We start from the raw sequence: 21,557 nt of genomic DNA, 5'->3' as shown, positions 1-21,557 counted from the left end.
GAAAAAAAACAACCTGACAACAATTTCAGGAAATCTTCCTCTCAGAAAGTCTATTTGTATACCTAAAATTAGCACCAATACTCCAGAAATAGTGAAACAATAAGATGGTTTCAAAGTAATGATCGCTTTGATCCAGATTAGTAGCAGTAAACTAGCTATATAGAGAAATTCATATGCTTCAGAGCAGTTCATGTGTATGATACTCTGTAACTACACATCTCAATAATCAGGCATGTATTGATCTGCTCTTATTAACTGTTACTCATTCCTCCAAAGCTATATTTTATACTAATCATTGCCAAAGATAAGGAATGTATGCTTTGATTTGTAATTAAGTCTCAGAACCAGCCTTAGATATTGTTATCTCAAGGTGTGAACATCCAGGAGAGAAGGTAGAAGCATTTCTCAAATTGTTTCATTTCCAAAGATAACATGTTAAAACACACAGCTCAATTTAATATTAGTGATTGTTTCTTTAGAAGGGATTCTGGCCTCACTCATCACCATGAAGATAAAAAGCAATAATCTAAAGATTTTAGCTCTGTCTTGGTGTGTGCTTTCTCAGATTTGGTAGTGAACTCTTACTTGCACCACTTTATTTGAAGTCCATCATAACAAAATTCCTGTGTTCATGGATGAGGAAATTGAGACTCAAAGAGCTCCAAGTTCCCAGAGCCACATAAAAAGTATCAATTGGCTTTCGCCAAAGTCTCTGTGTTTTTTTTTTTTCAGGTTCCTTCCTCTCTCTCTCTCTCTCTCTCTCTCTCTCTTCAAATAACAATGGCAGGGTGACAGGGCACTGGGGAGTAGAAAGGGGTTAAGGACACAGCCTACATCACTTCGAATTGTACAGTGTTCCTGCACCGCCATACATGGAGGGCCTGAAAAGGGAAGGAGTGGGGATCAGCAGGCTTCTAGTTTTGCACAAGCCAGTTGCCTCACTCTTCTCACTTTGGTTGGGTACTAACCTATAAGCCGCAATTCCTCCTTTCTTTCCTGGGAGGCCAAGGGGTTGCTTTTCCTCAGTTGTTTTTAATCACCTTTTCCCCAGTCCCTGGAATGTAACAGTCTAACTTGGGTGTTGGGGAAAAGAAAGGTGTGCCAGAGGGTGGGCAGGCAGGCAGGGAAATAACCACTCTGATTTTGCTTTGATTTCTGTTTCAAGTTCTATAATGACAGATCTCATTCCAGTGCAGTGTGTTTTGGAAATATAGTTAAAAGGACTCTGTGATTGTTTTCAGGTACATTTTAAGTGTTGACTAATAAAAGGCAAATATCAGAACAGAAGAACAGTTTAATATAGCATTTTTAAAAAACCTTTTAGTATTCTAAGGCATCTGTGACCTGCTAAAATCTAATTATTTCCCCAATACCCTTTGGAATTGTTGAGAAAGATGTGGTACAGTTTCTAACTGGTGCATTAAGCATCTGGCCTGACTTCACAGAATCACAGATAGCTGAATGTGCACTCTCTATGTATTTCATTAACGTCCCGTAGGCTCATGCTAAGATACAGTACTGATGTGCCCTGACATGCATCACTACCTGTTGACAGAAAAAACTGGGCTAGACTTGAGAGGGTCTACAAATAGAAAATCTTTTAAAGATGTTTTGGCAATTTTAACAGAAATTCTGGCTTAAAAAAAAAAGAAAGAAAGAAGAAAAAGAGCAACTTCGAGTTTATAAATTTATAAAATATGCCCAAGTTTTAGCATGCCAAATCCTCTGAAAATGAACAAATCTCTAGCATCCACTCCTTCCTTCTCGGACTAACAGTACCTCATTTTCCTTTGGGTCATGCTCTGTTCTCCATTCTCAGCCCCATGTTTGAGTAAGGTTGACTATATCTACAGCTTAAACTCACCAGCATAACAGGTGATCTCCTCCCCATGTAACAGGTTCAAGAAAGAGCATGTGATTGAGTTTAAGTAAATGAGAAAGAGTGAACCCCAGGGCCCTGTACAGGAGTTTTAAAGGCTTCTCTCCCTTGAAGAGGGTCACTGTGTTATGGGAATGTGATATGTGGAACTGTTACTGCCTAAGAGGAAATCCCAGAGCTGCCAAGAGTCTGTTATACATAGTCTGAGGAGGCTGCCAACACTGAGAAAGGCAGAACAGAGAACCAGAAAGAAACTGTATTCTTGTTGGCATATTTTAAGCCGCTGTATCAAACTTTACCTGATGCTATACCATACATTTGATCTTCTCAGTTATAAGACCAATAGATTCCAATTGTTAATTAGACAGATAAGGCTTGGAATTTCAATCACTTGCAACCCAAAGATTTTCAACTGATAATAGTTCAAGATATTTAATCTACCAAAATCAACTAGATTTTTTTATTACCACACAATTTTGAAGACTTTATTCTCACGAAGAATGCTGAAGAAAAGGAAACTATAAAGAATGTTTCTAAGACTTAAAATAACCTTAACATATTCTAAGATTAAATCTAACAACTTCATAGCTACAGGTGGTACAGGATCATCTAATTCTACTAATTTCTTTTACAGGGATAGTCAATGAATATGTATATAACAAATGAATGAATGAATGAATGAATGAATGAATGAATGAATGAATGAATGAGGTAGTTTAAGTCTAGACAGGCTGGAAGACCTGGATAAAATTGTTCCATGAAATAGTTACCTATTTTAGTTGCTTTCAGCTCGAAATTGGTTACTAAAATAGATCTGGTTGTTTTTGTTGTTGTTGATGTTGTGCTGTTGTTGTTTTATTTTTTACCTGTATATACAAGTAAATGGCAGAGCCTAGGAAACCTGATTTCAAATCCAATCTCCTCACTACTCCACTAGGAAACATCTCACATCTTCTAACAACAACAAAGCACAAAGTCCTTTGAGATGAAAAGTTTAGATCGTCTTAAAGTTTAAAACTGGGATACATTACTGGAATTAATTCCCATAACAGTTTTCAATTGGAAATGCATTTTCTCATGTACAATGTTAGATTAACAGACTAGCCTACAAAGCAAAACAAAATGCTAAACAACAACAGATACCTTGTCAACCCAAAATGTCGACTAGAATGCAAATAAGTTTTAAGTACCAGGAACATGAGGCCAAGTGATAGATAAGAACAGAAAAAAAAAAGAAAAAGAAAATCTCCTGCCAGGTGTGGTGTCTCAAGCCTATAATCCCAGCACTTTGGAAGGCTGAGGCAAGAAGATTGCCTGAGCTCAAGGGTTCGAGACCAGAGAATTCTAGACCAGACTGAGCAACTTGGCGAGACCTCATCTCTACAATAAATCAAAAAATTAGCTGGGCGTGGTGGTACACACATGTAGTCCCAGCTACTTGGGAGGCTAAAGAGGAAGGATCACCTGAGCATAGCAGGTCAAGGCTGCGGTGGCCATGAGTGTGCCACTGTACTCCAGCCTGGGTGACAGAGTGAGACTCTGACTCAAAAAAGAAAGAAGAAAATCTTCTTTTCCCTTACTCACCTCCATTTCCTGGTTATGAACCTAATTCAAGGGAAATTTGTGAAAAATCTGCTACTGACCCTCATCTACCTTCCTTTGCGTATTTATCTACCACTTTTTTTTTTTTTTGAGTTGGATTCTCTCTCTGATGCCCAGGTTGGAGTACAGTGCTCATGGCCACCACAGCCTCGACCTGCTGGGCTCTGGTGATCCTTCCACCTCAGCCTTCCAAGTAGCTGGAAATACAGGTGTGCACTAACATGCTCAGTTAATTTTTTGATTTATTGTAGAGATGAGATCTCACCAAGTTGCCCAGGCTACTCTTGAACCCCAGGGCTCAGGCAATCCTCTTCCCTCAACCTCCCAAAGTGCAGGGATTACAGGTCTGAGTCACTCTACCCGGCTTGTCACCCACTTCTTAATGTCCCTTTTTTCCAGATGTTCCAATGTCCCCTTTTGAATACTGGCAGTTATCATATTCATGGGCACTCACTATGAGTCAGGCTAATACACTCAAAGAGATTAAATAATTTGTCTACAGTCATGGCAATACACTAATACACTCAAAGAGCTTAAATAATTTGTCTACAGTCATGGCAAAGCCAAGATGGAGCACAGGCATGTAAGGTATGCAAGGCTAATGTTTAAGCCCATGTTCTTAAACATTAGCCTACACTGGTTCCTTCACACTGAACTGAGTCCTTCCTGCTGTTTGAATCCAACTCCTCACTTCCTATCACAGCCTAAAGAGTTACATGTTGAAAACTGCCAGCCTCCATTCCCCTTCAACCAGGACAGTCATCCCCTTATTGTGACTAATATCCCTTAGGAAACAAAGGAAGAAAGCAATATGAAGTAACTCATGGTAATTCTCAACGTTCCCAGAGCTGGTACATACTGTTTCAGTAGGGGAACATATTATTATAAGTTCACCTCCAACTCACAGCATTTCTAACAGCTGATAAGAACGGGACGTGAAAAAAAGTATGTAGACAGCAAAAGAATATATATTTTGGGGCAGGATAGAATGACGGAGGTTCCATTAAGAGTTTGCCTCCAAAATCAGCACCTCTAGTATAGATGACCTTTTTCACAACTTCTTTCCTTTTTCTATATTTTAATCCACAGATTAAAAGGGGAAAAAAGCAACAATACATAATTAACATTCAATAAATTTTTGCCGCTTTTATTTGCCATGCAGTGAAACTGAGGCCCAAAGCAGTAATATGGATTCACACAACAGTAATATGGCAGCCTGGGGAAGGGAGGCCTCAGAACTCCTGACTCCCAGGCTAGGACACTTTCTTTCCAATACTGTACCTATAATTCAAATTGCATGTTTGTCTTTTTTGTTTTTTTTCTGTTTAAGACCCCCTGAATGACGACAAAACTGATTAAATATGGATATAAACCCACAGGAATTTGGCCAGGCAAAAATTTCCTTTTTAAATAGAACGAACTCTCATCTGAAAATGGCTTATAGAAAGCCTTATTTCATAAAATAATTTAATCCATGTGCTTGTTTTACAGTAACAGAAAAGAATTCATCCTTTTAAAAGAGATTACCTATTATTCCCACCTCCCTATCAGTTTAACTTGTACTACCCAGCAGTTCTAAGAAATTGGCTTTTCAATAAACACCAGAAGCCGAAAACTCCTACATTTAATAGATCTGTCCTCTAAGGCCCACAAAAGTACAATCATTGAACAATAGGGGTCAATATACTTCTTATCAAGGTTCACCTTCTACTTTGATATCGCCCATTCTTGGAGGGGAACTCAGAAGGTCAAACTGCTATCAAACAAGCTTATAAATAGATAAACTAAATGATGCTAATGAAAAGTCCACAATCAAATACTCCTGGGAGAGACAATTAGCTGGCCTCCTTCAGAAGCAAACATTCAGGGAAATTTTTAAAAAGGACAAAGGGAAAAGTTATGTACCTCTAAGAATAAAGCAAATAAAGATATTAGTTTAAGGAAATTGCCCTCCAGGTAAAGATAAAAGCGAAATTCTTTCCAGCAACATTAAAAAATGAAACAGACTTGTACTTAGTGGAAAACTTACAGGCCCAAAGCAATTGTTGACCAAATAGCAGAAACCAATGTATAAAAATCATAATTGAAAATAAAAGTAAAATTCTGTCAAATAGGCATAAAAATGTATAATCTCCATGTCTTGCAATTGGCCAGTGTTTATACTTATACCTAATTTAAAGTAAAATCATCTTAATCCAGGCAAAATCATCCTGAAGAACTCTTTTCTTAAGATATTTACATCTAAGCCCATGCTTTAAGCAGAAAAAAACATATAAAAAGATATTCTAATTCTTTTTTAAAGTTTTATTAGGAAGGGATCCTTAAATCTGAATAATCTAAAATCTAAAGAAGATAAACAAATAGTGGAAGTATATAAAGCCTACCTTCATCTTCATCTTCTAAAACATATATAGAACAATAACGCTTTACCTGCAAAAGAATGAACTGTTTACTTCGATTTTTAAAATTTTTTGGCATTCCTTTTCCCTTTCCCCTAAATGAATGGGTGATGTATTTATTTGAACCTGCTTTATATTCATTTGTTGAATAAATATTCAGAGCTGCGATTACTGGTCTACATACTCCACAATTATAACATTATTTTAACTAGTCAATTATAAAATGAATTTGATTTTACTTTGCTTCTTTTTCAATACAGATGACTTAGCAACAAAAGAAACCTGTGGTTTTCTATTGTGATCTTATAAACATCCTTCTAGTACACTAGTATTTTTTTTTTTTTTAATAAGTATGTTATCACTACCTTGCAGTCAACTTTAGAAAATGTTGAGTTTCCAAAGGGCTGCTTACAAACCAAATGGCATCCGAGCTTTGGCAGGCTGAGGGCCTCATTTCGGCTTCTCTCGCCCCCTCTAGCGTTTGCAAAGCTCATCAGTCTGATTATCCAGTTACCTCACTGAACGAGAGCAGGGCTAAGTCCTGCCCACCTATGACATCACCCCCTTCTTCCACCACTGCGAGGTGAAGCTTTAAACTTCAGACTTGGAGGTGGGCTGTGTGCAGGAAGCTGGAATGCTCTCCCTCACTCGCTCCTCAGTGTAGGAGTGATCTGAAGCAGGACGAGCTCAGCCTGCAGCTGCGGTGGGCTTTGTGTGGACTGGACGCCGAGCCTGGGAGCGGGGGGAGGGTAGTTACTCCAATTCACAGTCAATGGAATTACAGCTATAGCGGCAGTGTGTATATAGGATTGCTTTTTCTCGTCTTTCTGGTAAGTGTTTTCCGTGTTTTTTTCTTATGATTGTCCCGGAAAGTTTGCTTGGTTTTACTCTTTAGAGAGAAATGACTTGTTACGATGAGAAACCCAGATAGGGACGTTTGTTCTGTCACCAGTGCGAGCATATATGTGCGTGCAAGCCAGCGAAGAAAATTGTGACTACATAGTCAAACGCAAGAAGTTTCTCAGAACGTTCTTTCGTTAAGAGATAATAAATGGCGATTTTCTGTCTCGAGTAATTGCTGTTTGAGAAAAGCCTCATGGAAAACAGCAAGTTGGAAAGTTTAATGTTCAGTATTAAAGAATACAAGGCAGATTGTTCACAGATAGAAAAGCAAAAGGTCTTGCTAACTTGGTGTGTTCTGTAGGTGTGGTATGATCACCAATTGCTGTTTTTACAACTGTGAAAGAAAATCAATAATCCCTCAGCCCATGAGTACGCAGTACATGAAAAGCATACATCTTGCTCACAGCGAGCCGAGCCACTCCTGGGGACTTCTGTGTCTCTGTAAAGGCTTAACAGCTACACCTAGGTTTTAGAGCTTGCACTGCTACACTGCCAGAGCAGATTCAAGCATTTTAGGCTTGGAAATCTCGACTAGGAAATGCAACTCAGAGGAGGGGGAGACTCTCTTCCAAACCATATTCCCTCTTCAGTAGAACGCCAGAATCCATTCCTTAGGCAAGTACAGTATGTGACCAGCATAGTAAATGACTTAGTCTACTCAGAAAATCTAACAAAGCTCACCCTGGAAGCTATGCCTGATATATGCAGTGAGTTTGGGGGGACAGGGAAAAAAATAAATGAGTAGAGCCCTCATCAAGTGGAGATAGGCAGGGTATCCATTCCCTGCAAATTGAAATTGGAAAATCTCTTGGGAAGAAATGCATTTATACTACAAAGCTTGAAAAAGTAGTTAAATGTATCCCCTCAAAAAATTTTTTTTCATTGAATTAGGTGTGAAACAAAATGGTTGCATGGAGGCAAAGAGTGCAACAGGCCCATGTTTTCTCAACATCTGGGGGGGGGGGCGGGTTGGTTTTTATTTATTTATTTAGAATTTAAAAGAAAAAAAACCTTGATTTTTTTCAACAATGGAACCAAATTGTCTAGTGGTTTTAATAATTAGCCAGTTCAAATTTTCTTAATGAATCTAGCTTTAAAATGCCCATGTGTATTATTTTATCAGCCTGAAACAACATGAATAAAGCCACTAGAAAAGTACTTCAGATGTAGCAATGCCTTCCACTTATCTTTAAGTGCATAAGAATATTCCGACCAGTATAAATATAAAGAATGAATTTGTCTGTTTTTAGGTAGATTCACTTATGCCTGACCCAAAGTGACAGATGACTGATCCTCATCTCTTTTGAAATGAGTAAAGAAATTAATCCTGTAACAGTGCCACAATAATATTAATATTACGAATGACTATAAATACCAATAATAATATGCCAGGTTTTAATCATGAGAAGATTGCATCAGAGATATGCCACTTAGTTTGGACACATATATACACACCACACATACATACATCTATTTGTTAACTTGAAATAAAAACAAGGTTACAAAAATATGATTGCATGTGTTTAATTAAGAAAATTACAGCTTAATTTTTTTTATAGGGTACTGCCAAAACACATCAAGTCCAAGGATCGGCGAAGTTATTAGTGAATGAATAAACATAATTAATTCATTAATATTGTGTACCTGTATAACTATAAGTTATTAATTGGGCCTTTCATTTCTCTGCACACTCCTTCTCCTATCCTTGCTTAAAATCAATTATGGTTAGGCTCAAAATGCCCAATTAAACACTTCTTAAACATAATGTTTGTAGAATACACAAGTGGGCAGCAAGTAAAGTTTTTACAAAAAGAAGAAAAACAGTAAGAAAATTTGTCATAACTAAATGTGGCAGCAAAATAGAAGGTATGTTTCTTTTGCTTTTAAGTGTTAATGAAGAAACCTCCAATTCTATCAAAACTTTTTCAGAGCTAAATGAAGCAGTATGAAATAAATTTGGTTAAAATCTTGTGGCTGTCAGACTTTGTTAGCAAGCTATTAATTATCTTTACCCCAGTTTCGTCTCTAGACTATATTGCCCAATCAAATAGAAACTCCAATTATGCTCAGCATCTCCTGCCTAGGAACACAAGACCCTAATGGACATTCACTCTCTCCAGATGAAAAATACAATAATCAGCTTTAAACATGCAAGTGCACTGCAGAGAGATTTTTCTGTGCCTTTCTTGGCCATACATCCTAAGATTTCCTCTTCTTTCTGGATTATTTTGAACAATTTTAGCCTTAAATTAGTAGCAGGAAACTTGCCTTGTCTTCATATTATATAAATGTTTCTTTCTTCTTGCTTTTGATTTTTGATATGCCAATGTTCCTACCAATATTAAGTTAAATCCGGTAACTGAAAAAAAATGGCAATTTTAGAGTTGCCATTTCAGTGAATTCTCAACTTTCCCCCCCTTTTAAAGGTGGGTGGGCTGTCTAACAAAGAATGTGATTAATGGCAAGATGTAGAGCTAATGTAAAGATTCTGAATAAACTCCCTTCTACATTTTTTTATTCAAGCCAGTTTATTTTTAAAGCATTATAAATAATTGTTTGAAGTCAAATAAAACCGCCATACATTAAGTCTACGAGGGACAGAATATTCAGCAAATTTTTCAAAGGCGGTAATTTTTCCCCTCTTTCTTTCCTCATTCCCCATTCCCTCCCACCCCCCACCTTTTGCCCCAGAGGCCTTCACTGTTCTTCTCAACGGGAGGCTTTGTTGTAATTAAACCGGAGAAAAACTGGCCAGCAGCAGCCAACATCTGACTTGCGGCTTCTGAAAGCAGTGTTCTGGTAGAGTGTACCACCCCCCAGTGGGCAAAAACTCTACAGTAAATCTCTCAGCAATATCAATCCTCAAAACTGCATTTTCTCTTCAGAGCATAAAAAGGTTTCTCGGGTCCTTCTAACATTCCACATCTCAAAAATTTACCAAAAGTCAACAAACAAATTTCCAACAAAGAGATGGTTTGTAAATGTCTTCTGAAAAAACCTTCTTCCTTTTAAAAACAAAAATAGGTATATTCGTTTCAGAAAGCATTTTTCAGTTTCAAAATACAGATCAACATCACTAAATTTGGTGAAACATCCCACTAAAAGACAGTTTTGAAAGCTATGTTTATATTGTGTAAGAAAAGACTTTGATATTAGCACTTTGATTTATTTATTTTCAAAAATCCCAGAATAAAGCAGTTTTAAATAGAAAGGAATTTTTTAAAAGTTTACACAATAGCTAAAGTTTTATTTGTCTTGCATATGCATCATCTCTTTCCTATCTTAAAGTCAAGTGTCAGGAATGTATAAAAATCTCTCTCCAGGTATTAGTCTGTTTAAATGAGAGGAGGGAGAAATTGCTCTCACTTGATGAGACAATGACAGCTTTTGTTCTTTATCCATTCACTTTACGTGTGCACAAGTTTACTGTGGCAACTTTGAAGAGAAAACCCACATTTGGTTAAACAACATTTTTAAATTGTGCCACTGGACTGTGGATTGATCAGTCTGTGTGTTGTTTATTTTCTTCATCTTCATCTGGTTTAAATAATGTCCTACTTGGACATCAAAAACAACGTGTTTTATGATTTTAGGTGGTTCCACCAACCAGCATAGTGCTTGCTACATAGTAAACTCAAATAAATATTTGTTGAACTAGTGTATGAAAACTTAAATGTTAATTTGGCACATCAAATTGTACTCACACACTTAAAAAGGAATTTCAAGTTTACAATGGGAACATGCTTGTGGTTTAACACAAGTAGGCAGATTTTTAATTAAAATTGCTCAAAAGTCAGTACAAACTTAAGCTCTCTACACGTACTCTCCTTCGCCACCCTCTCAAAATATCTTTCTCATTCTTAGAAGACTTGCTTCTCCAAGTCATTTTTAGTCTGGGTTTAGTATCATAAAAGGAAGAAGCATTCACTATGATAGATGAAAATATCCCAATCTGTCTTTTTTGTTTGTTTTAAGGATGCTTTATTTAACTTTATAAGCCAAAATAAATGAAGTAGAATTTGACTAATGTATCATGAACCTGTAGGGGAAAAGAACCAGTAACAGAAAAGGAGAAAGTAAAAATCCTTAGCTTTGGAAATTTTATCCCCTATTTTCCATAAATGAAATAAAACCTTGTTCAGACTAGAAAAAAATAATCTGGATAAAACCAAGTATGAAAAGGCACACTTGCTTCTCTGCCTCTCAGCAAACCCTTCAGACTTCATGACTCTCAAGAGGAGAGTTAGAGGTCCTTCTGCTTGCCTGGCATTAAACAAAAGAATTGGAACTTTCCTGAAATCTGATGATCGTGGAAAATTTAACTACCAGACAGGCTGCTTAGAAAGCATTTTGCTGTCATTATCAACTAACCTGACGTACTCCAGTTTTTCAGCTTCACCATATATGTAGTTTATTTGAAATATTGTCTGTTGTCGCAAAGACTTAGTATGCACAGATTGTTCATTTAGTTGAGCTTTTCTGGCAGCAATTTAAACCTTCAGAAATAAATTACCTTCCTAATACTCCAGATTATGGTTATACAAATTCCGTGTTACCTAGAAATATTCACAAGGTTGAACAACTTTGATTAAGCATGTGTTTTCTTCAATCTCGAAGGTTTTATGCAAAATAATGCAGCTAACCTGGATTAAAAATTTTACATGCCATTCTATTTTTAGATTCAATATATTTTATTAAAAGTTTCCAGCATTAAGAAATCATTCTGTGAGGCAAATCATTAGGAAAAACTAAAATCCCAAAACCTTGCACTCGAATTAAGATTTTTTAAAAATGAGTAATGATGAAACAAGTCAAATCAAAATCAAGTTAAATCTAAGGTAGCAAATAAAGCATCAAGGAAATTAGCATCCCATGATAAAACTTCATCTTAATCTAAGTGATATTCTCAAAATATGAAAAATGTCTTTTCATCTCAAACATTCCCACCTCCAAAATACTGTAGTAGCAGAGAAAGAAGCATATAAACGTGTAGATTGCTTCAAGTTCTTGATTTTGTTTAAATACCAGTTTTCTATTTAGATGCCAACTTCTTAAATTACATAAGTTTTCCTAAAATATCTCAAAATGACAGCATCCTTATCTATTTATATGTTTTCTTGGGTGTACCATGAAAATAAATTGGAGGCTTGATGACTACATTATAAATGCAAAAAATAAAATCCACAATTTTTATTTACAAAAGGAAACTGCATAGAAGGATCTCCATTAAAAATTTGATTCACTAGTGAGGTGATTATGTTTTTCTTCTTTTTTGCTACAGTTTTAAGTGCCATATAGTTAAGTAATGATTCCATTAAAAAATAATTTTAAAACATTCCATTAAGTAACCAGCACTCCATTTATGTTTTTCCCCCAAGTTACCCCATTAACAATATTTTTCTAAAAGATCGATTCCTTTTTGTTCACAAGTAATGGCCTCTTTCAAGTCTATGCAGACAGAAAGGCTCTGAAGGCAGCGTTGTGGAAACCTGGCCACAGTGTCTATGCCAGTGGGGGTCGTTTTTTTTTCATCATTCTCATTCAACTACAATGTCTCTATGTGGGTGAATATGTAGATCCAGCTTCGAAAGGGGCAAGTCTAAACACAGGGACAAGACTGTTTCTTTTTGATGGAGAGATCATTACAGACATTAATATACCAAAAACAAAAACCAAAATAACTGTTTAGCACTACGGTTTCAAATATAAAGTGGAAGGAGAAGTTGTGAAATGCAGTCAAACGTTAACTGTATGGAGCTTAAGTAAAGGGAGTAGGGGCACGTGAGAAGAGCTATAAGCATAATCTTCACTGCTGAAAGAGTATCCTTCTCTCCTAAGAAATCTGTTTTATGCTTTTGCCTTTTGTTTTAATGCAATTTGGGGAGAATAGAATGACATTTTCCAAGAACTTAATGAGATTTAAGGCTTTCTGTTAATCCCACATTATTACCACTATTGTATGAATGGCAAATGTGAGTCTGCATATCAAACAGCAAGGGAAGCAGTTTCACAAATGTAAAACAGGTAAAATAAACAAGTTAATCTTCTTTATTTTCACACCAATTCGGAAGTTTTTTTTTTCTTTTTCTAGGTTAAAAATGTGAAAATCAATACATGTCCTCAGAGCCTGATATGGTGAAATATACATACCTTAGATACAAGATAAAAGGCACTTTTTATGTCTGGCTATCATTATGATCATCACCTTGGACACACTGTGGTCTGACCTGACTGAGGGAACAATCAATATTTAAATCCCCATTCAATAGATTCATCACCTAAATGTCTCGCTGTTATTTTCTGGAATATGAGAAATACTCAACTCTTGGTAACATTTTAAGCAGGTTTTCATTTGCTATTTTAATAATGATTTTTAATAGGTTTCTAATGCAGTTTAACAAAAATAATTTTTAAACTTAAACCACATTATTTTATATTTTGAATAATGTTCAAACTTAAAAAACATTGGCAGCAGATACTTTTAAAAGTAACTTTGTAATTATAATTGCAACAGCTTGGTTTTTCATTTTTTCACACACTGAGAAAGCAACAGTTTTCAAGAAAATATACTATTGAAATTCAACAATAATGAGCAAAGCCCTAAAGGCATCTCAGTAAAACCTCACATTAAACAATAAATCATTTAAACTTTCCTCTGTGGGCACTTTGCAATATTCACTAGAGACTGCTTTATCCATCTGCTAACTTCTATTTTTGTTTCAAGTTGCCTAAATAATAAATTATATGTATCTGTAATTTTTTTCAAGTTTTCTTATGTTAATACAGTCCATACAACAATGTTGGTTTCTCAAAAAACCAAAAGAAACGGAATTTTCAAAGATAACTAGAAACAAGAATTGTGGTCTTATTCAACACATACTTTCAGTAGAGTTTTTGAATTATGGAACAGATGCTATCCTTGTTGGACACGAGGTAATAACTGAGGGAGAAGCAAATTGCCACTACTTTAGTCCTTGATTTCTGGATCCAATATTTCCATGATACCCTATAGCTAAAGAAAGTACCTGAGTGAGTGACCCCACATAACTGATTCTGATATTACTCACCTCCTCTGAACCCCTAAAAAAAATTATGCATATTAGATAATGGGCAAGTCAATCAACATTAAAATCACTGGTTCCTTTAGTTAAGACAAAAGTGTTCTTTGAGGAAAAAAAAAAATGCACTCATTGAAAATTGGCATGTTCGTGTTTGAACCTAGAGAAAAATGTCCCATCAGGTTTTGAGTGCTTTTCTAATGATCATTACAAGGCGATAGATTAAAATAATAATATATTTTCCATCCCAAATATAAATTTTTCAAGTTCAGTGTGCTAAAAGAAAATTACAACAGTATTTTTCAGAAAAACTAAATATGACCTAAACTTCTATGCCACTTTTTGGGTAAGAACACTGAATGCCTAGAGATTTAAGATAACTAATTAGTCCTTATATGTACCCTGAAAGAAGAAGGGGATGGTGTCCCATTCTGCAATTGGAAAAATTGAGACCTGAAGGAAGAATCAAACAAGGCACTGGGTGAATCAAAAGAAAAGCTTTAAAAGCAACATCTTTTCAACTCTTTAAATTAGGGATTGTGTGTCTTTGTAAAACCATGTTCAGAAATGTCTAAAAAATTACCTTGGCATTTCTGTCAAAAATTCGTGTTATGTATTTGCTCACCTCTTTGATATCCATTTGTTTTCTTCTTTTTAAAAAATTGTGTCATTTTATGGCCACAATTTAAAAGTAAACTTTTAAAGACTGGTCTGCATTTGAAGGTCATAGAAGGAGCTTATTGCTTCTTGAATCACACTTGCTTCTGTTTAATTCAAAGTGACACTAACAATCAAATCAGTTAACAGTAGAAATGATCTATTTGATGACAATCTCAACTTTGGCTCCTACTTTATTTATATAGTAAAATGAGAAACCTAAAAACAAAGTGGTCAGCCTATTTCTTTCCACCCACAACCAGGATGAAAGATTTGTCACTTAAAGCAAAAACTGAAGTTAAATCTCTAGGAAATTTCTCTAATATGTTAAAGTTCATTATTAATAGTTCATTAAAACCTTTTACTTTCACAGGAGATGCTCAGTCCCAGTATTTTTAAGGAAGAGAAATATAAAAGGAAACTTAGTATGCTTCCTTTTCTTTCCATGAAGAATATTTGAATTAAATTTCCTTTACCTCTTTAAAGAGAGTACCTGTTCTTATATAACGTGACTGCACCAGAAATTCTGAGAAAGCAGCAAGAAGCAAAAGCTGGAAATAGCTATTTCACAACAGGTAATCATACCTCAGGATGTAGCTACTGTACAAAGTTTATACTTGGATAACCCTGGATGGGAATAAAGGTAGGGGGTAACTGCCTGAAAACCTATTACTATACAGGCCTTAGCATCATGAATGGCTTTCTTCATGAGGATCTGAAGTTACTATCTGACCACATTGCACAGAAGAGCCAATAAGAATTTCAAAGAGGGCAATTTCCACTAAGGGAATTAAGCTACACAAAAGGAACCTTCACACAGAAACTCTATCAGAAAGGAAAAACAAAACAAAACAAAACATAGGAAGCCATGTGTCCTACACAGTAACAGGAAGCTGAATTGTTTCTGGCTCCCACTTTAATGAGCTTACCCACCATGCTGAACCGTAGCTGGAATGTTCATTGACAACAGTGAGCCTGATCTGGAGGTGTGTGCGGCATAGGATTACTTGAATAAACAGTGAAGAATATTTCCAAGGACTAAACAAGAGTGTATAAGTCCCAGTCCCTCACCAGGAAAATATTAGATGTGCATTGGATATTCACCCACGCAAAATTTACTCACATCGTCCAAATAAGGTAGGAAAAATGTTAAAGTGTTTTATTATCATGCCTAAAATTATAAAGGCTAGTTAAAATTCAGTATAAAAGATATTATATTACACAGGAGATCAGTATAAGTCTATATTTCTCTAGCTACAGGAAAAGTTGAATCATGTTCTAGGTTAGAATTTGAAGGTATGTGCATACACTGTAAAAACATGCTATGAGATAAAATATAATGAAAAATGTGGATAAAGTCATTAAGCCATGTAGTACGAAACATTAACAAAATGGGAACAGAAGAAAGACAAAGTTTAACACCAAATGAATTTTTCCACTTAGGTTAGCTGGTTGTATTAGCTATGTAATTCTTTCCCAAAAGTAAATGAAAGATTCCTTCTCATTTCCTTGCTAGAAATCCCTTTAAACAATTTTAATATTAACAATCAAAGAAAATGACATTAATAATCAAAGCAAATTTTTGGCTTCACTGAAACTGGGATCTCAAGATGTGCATAACTTTCTGAACAGTAAGAAAATAGATTTTTTTTTTACTATACACTTCTACAACTATATAATCCTTTCCTTAATAAAAAGTAGATATAAAATTTTGCTTTGTAAGAACAATAAAAGTATTACCTTTAAAAATAACATAATTTTTCTATGGTTGATTATTATGAATATCAAGGAAATAAGATTTGATTAGCTTGATCAGTGACTGGTTATAAGATTGATATAATATATAATTAAACTACTTTAGATTATTCATTGAAACTTTATTTTAACATTTCAAAAATCAAATGGATTTAGGATTTGATACTTTTTAATATAGAGAAGAGAAATTGTTAAGGTAAGAAGATTATATGGTTGTTTTCATTGTCAGCTAGCAATAAACTCTACGTATACCCCCAAACAAATTAGAATATTAAAAGTTATCATAGAAGTTTTTATTTCCACATCTGTTTTAAAGACTATTTTCAGTATGCTGGCCTTATTGTAGTGTCTTTTTTTACTCGCTTCATTTTAGGATTCTGAACTAATAAGCTACCTGGTGAAAGACCTCAACACTGCTGACCATGATCAGCTCAGCCTGGAGCATCTTCCTCATTGGGACTAAAATTGGGCTGTTCCTTCAAGTGGCACCTCTGTCAGTTATGGCTAAATCCTGTCCATCCGTGTGTCGCTGTGATGCAGGTTTCATTTACTGTAATGACCGCTTTCTGACGTCCATTCCAACAGGAATACCAGAGGATGCTACAACTCTCTACCTTCAGAACAACCAAATAAACAATGCTGGAATTCCTTCAGATTTGAAAAACTTGCTGAAAGTAGAAAGAATATACCTATACCACAACAGTTTAGATGAGTTTCCTACCAACCTCCCAAAGTTTGTAAAAGAGCTACATTTGCAAGAAAATAACATAAGAACTATCACATATGATTCACTTTCAAAAATTCCATATCTGGAAGAATTACATTTGGATGACAACTCCGTCTCAGCTGTTAGCATTGAAGAGGGAGCATTCCGAGACAGCAACTATCTCCGACTGCTTTTCCTGTCCCGTAACCACCTTAGCACAATTCCCTGGGGTTTGCCCAGGACTATAGAAGAACTACGCTTGGATGATAATCGCATATCCACTATTTCATCACCATCTCTTCAAGGCCTCACTAGTCTAAAACGCTTGGTTTTAGATGGAAACCTGTTGAACAACCATGGTTTAGGTGACAAAGTTTTCTTCAACCTAGTTAACTTGACAGAACTGTCACTGGTACGGAATTCCCTGACTGCTGCACCAGTAAACCTTCCAGGCACAAACCTAAGGAGGCTTTATCTTCAAGATAACCACATCAATCGGGTGCCCCCAAATGCTTTTTCTTATCTAAGGCAGCTGTATCGACTTGATATGTCCAATAATAACCTAAGTAATTTACCTCAGGGTATCTTTGATGATTTGGACAATATAACCCAACTGATTCTTCGCAACAATCCTTGGTATTGTGGGTGCAAGATGAAATGGGTACGTGACTGGTTACAGTCACTACCTGTGAAGGTAAATGTGCGTGGGCTCATGTGCCAAGCCCCAGAAAAAGTTCGTGGAATGGCTATCAAGGACCTCAATGCAGAACTATTTGATTGTAAGGACAATGGGATCGTAAGCACCATTCAGATTACCACTGTAATACCCAACACAGTGCATCCTGCCCAAGGACAGTGGCCAGCTCCAGTGACCAAGCAACCAGATAATAAGAACCCCAAGCTCACTAAGGATCAGCGAACCACAGGGAGTCCCTCAAGAAAAACAATTACAATTACTGTGAAGTCTGTCACCTCTGACACAATTCATATCTCTTGGAAACTTGCTCTACCTATGACTGCTTTAAGACTCAGCTGGCTTAAACTGGGCCATAGCCCAGCATTTGGATCTATAACAGAAACAATTGTAACAGGGGAACGCAGTGAATACTTGGTCACAGCCCTGGAGCCTGACTCACCCTATAGAGTATGCATGGTTCCCATGGAAACCAGTAACCTCTACTTATTTGATGAAACTCCTGTTTGCATTGAGACAGAAACTGCACCCCTTCGAATGTATAACCCTACAACCACCCTCAATCGAGAGCAAGAAAAAGAACCTTACAAAAACCCCAATTTACCTTTGGCTGCCATCATTGGTGGGGCTGTAGCCCTGGTGACCATTGCCCTTCTTGCTTTAGTATGTTGGTATGTTCATAGGAATGGATCCCTCTTCTCGAGGAACTGTGCATACAGCAAGGGGAGGAGAAGAAAGGATGACTATGCAGAAGCCGGCACTAAGAAGGACAACTCTATCCTGGAAATCAGGGAGACTTCTTTTCAGATGTTACCAATAAGCAATGAACCCATCTCAAAGGAGGAATTTGTAATACACACCATATTTCCTCCTAATGGAATGAATCTGTACAAAAACAATCACAGTGAAAGCAGTAGTAACCGAAGCTACAGAGACAGTGGTATTCCAGACTCAGATCACTCACACTCATGATGCTGGAGGACTCACAGCAGACTGTATTTTGGGTTTTTTAAGCCTAAAGGAGATGATGGTAGGAACCCTGCTCTACTGCTAAACACTGGAAAAAGAGACTGAAAAAAGCAATGTACTGTACATTTGCCATATAATTTATATTTAAGAACTTTTTATTAAAAGTTTCAAATTTCAGGTTACTGCTGCGATTGATGTAGTGGAGATGCCTGAATACAATTCTATATTTTAGTATTTTTTAGTAATTTGTACTGTATTTTCCTTGCAAATATTGAAGTTATAAACCATTTACTTTGTGTTCTACTGAGTAAGATGACTTGTTGACTGTGAAAGTGAATTTTCTTGCTGTGTTGAACAATCAGGACTGCGTTCACATGAGATCCTTGTAGTATAAGCACAGGCCATTTTTCACTTTGGTATTAATAAAATGTAAAAATAAACTGGCTGAATGAGAAAAATTAAATTTCAAAAAATAGTAATGCAACAATGTTCTAATTATTAAATTTGTATTATCCCAGTGGTATTCAGTCAATCAAGATGTGTGAAGTAATGGGCAATATCAAACTTGCTGCCTATCTCCATTTTTGCTCTAGGTAAATTAGATATCCTTAAGAAAGTTAAGCATATCTTCTGAACTTAATACATGAACTGGCATAAAAGGAATGTGAAGCCGGTTAGTAAAACTATTGTCAACAATGCTTTGAAAATAAAGGACTTCACAAAAACAATAATGTAAGTGTGCTTCCAAGTTAGGGGGGAAATGTGTATTTAGGAAAACATGAAAACTTAGACTTGTAAAGTATACTGATCACAAACGCAAGAATTGCATTTTGGTTTTGCCTTGACCATCCTAATTTTTGAGAAGTGAATTCTAAACACAAAATTATTCGTGTCTATGATGTATTTATCATAAAGGATGTCAAAGAGAGATCTTATGCATATTAAAAATATTGTGTAACTATAAGAGATCCCCCTCAACAATTCAGAGAAATTAGTACTTTAAAGGAGAGAATTTAAAAAAAATAAACACTAGAACTCAAATTTAGATCTGGTAATGTGAAATGTTTTAACACTGTACATAAATATGTCCAATTTACTTTATAATGATCAAGAATACTGCCCATTACTGTCACAGTTTTCCAGATATCACATAATGAACTTGTAATGTAACATTTCTTTCTAGCTTCCTACTGAATTGTGAGCTATTACTTGTTTAAAAATCATATCACTTTTCTGTTGCCATGATTTTTTTTTTTTCAACAAAAAACCAAAGTGCATTGTACGCCCTTTGGCCAGTCTTGTATGTGCCTTGAGCCAACGCTACATGTATTCAGCTTTTAAAACTCGACAAATTTTTCATACTTCCTTAAATATGAAAAATTATGGTCTTATTGCTGAATAAAACTTTTAAAAAGTACAGAATAATTGTGCTTGGTTTCTCGGGATTATGTTACTATCACTAAGTAGCAAGTTGCCTAGCACATTAGTCCAAAACACTCCATGTATTTTTCTAGGCGTAAAAAGTTGGTTACGAATAAAAAAAATCAATATCTTGAGGTTGTGTATCATTTTACTTAGAGGATTCAGCGTTGCATGTATAAACTCATTTCCTTTTAGATGGAAAACTTAAGAAATGGTTTCAGTATCTTTCCTTCTATGTGCACTGTCAATGCTGTCCTGATTGATACATTTTAAGATGGTTTTTGAAAAACTCGTATGTTTTTTAATAGCCTTTTGGCAGAGTGGGTTGGCATCTGTGACACTGAAAGATATATTTGTCCTTCGAGTCTGTTTCATGGTGTGCAACTGGTAAAATCCTTACTCTCCAAAGTGATGCCTTTTTGTGTGTTGAGTTGACTGGTGGCTGGCAGTCCCTAGGTACCCTCAGGGTGGAGAAAGACCAAGGCAGGATTAGAAGGTTGGGACTTGCAGCCCCACCTACCCATCCTCTAGGCGAAGGGGAAGGGGCTGAAGGTTAAGTTGATCACTAATGACCAGTGGTTTAATCATTCATACCTATGTGAGGACACCTCCATAAAAACCCAAAAGGACAGTGTTGGGAGTACTACTTCACAGCTGAACATGTGGAGGTTCCTGAAGGGTGGTGCACCAGGAAAAGGCATAAGGGCTTTGCCCCACCATACCTCTCCCTATGCTTTTCTTCATCTTTATCCTTTGTAATATCCTTTATAATAAATCAGTAAACATGTTTTCTTGAGTTCTGTGAGCTGCTCTGGCAAATTATGCAAACTCAAAGAGAGAATCTTGGGAACTCCAACTCGTAGCCAATTGGTCACATGTTCCAATGGCCCAGATTTGTACCTGGTGTGTGTGGGGAGGGGGGGCGGAATGGGTACAGTCTTGTGGATTAAACCCTCAACCTGTGGGATGTGATGCTATCTTCAGATAGATAGTGCCAGATTTAAATTGAATTAGAAAATACCCAGCTGGTGTTTGCTGCAGAACTGAATGCTTGCTTGGTGTAAGGTCAAAACCCCCCACACATTTGTTCATAAAAGTCTTGTGTTGATTATTGTTGAGTGAGAGGATAGAAAAGAAAAGCACTTTGAGTTTGTTTTTTTCCACATACAGCATCAAAAGCCTTGAAATGTCAGATCACCCACTTAGTAGGTATGTACTTAAATCACTGTTCCTAGTTCAGTTTCTGTATCTGTAAAATGGAGTCATTATTGCCATCCACCCCACTGGGTTGTTGTAAGGGTTAACTGAGCTGATGTGCATGAAAACTATAAATGCTCCACAAAATACAAGTTCCTACTATTGTGGTCAAGTCAAGTCTGCCATGTGTTCTCAGAGGTTTCCTAGACATCGCAGCTTTTACTATTCAATTGACAAAGAGTTATCTCCAACTGACTATGAAATCATATTCATTATTCTTGCTATCTTAGAAATATTTCCTAACATTTTGTCTTTT

General features: G+C 36.2%; 1 protein-coding gene across 4 annotated transcripts; it reads left to right on the top strand.

Annotated features, from left to right (window-relative positions):
- Positions 1 to 6,444: 6,444 nt before the first annotated feature.
- FLRT3 (fibronectin leucine rich transmembrane protein 3) lies at positions 6,445 to 20,178 on the top strand. Of its 4 annotated transcripts, none has more exons than XM_008064629.1 (3): positions 6,445 to 6,710; positions 14,872 to 15,073; positions 16,627 to 20,178. In XM_008064629.1, exon 3 carries the CDS (start codon positions 16,676 to 16,678, stop codon positions 18,623 to 18,625), a length of 1,950 nt encoding a protein of 649 aa, XP_008062820.1. In that variant the 5' UTR covers positions 6,445 to 6,710; positions 14,872 to 15,073; positions 16,627 to 16,675; the 3' UTR covers positions 18,626 to 20,178. The 4 variants fall into 4 exon arrangements, with proteins under 4 accessions (XP_008062820.1, XP_008062821.1, XP_008062819.1 ...); XM_008064628.1 differs by having other exon boundaries at positions 6,481 to 6,710; positions 14,872 to 15,635; XM_008064631.1 differs by having other exon boundaries at positions 6,516 to 6,710; positions 14,985 to 15,635.
- Positions 20,179 to 21,557: the final 1,379 nt, after the last annotated feature.

Source organism: Carlito syrichta, unplaced genomic scaffold (genome assembly GCF_000164805.1).
Source record: "Carlito syrichta isolate Samal-C Ts95f unplaced genomic scaffold, Tarsius_syrichta-2.0.1 Scaffold307796, whole genome shotgun sequence".
NCBI classification, from domain to species: domain Eukaryota; kingdom Metazoa; phylum Chordata; class Mammalia; order Primates; family Tarsiidae; genus Carlito; species Carlito syrichta.
Note: the sequence above shows the minus strand (reverse complement) of the source record. Positions and strands in the feature narration are given on the sequence as shown.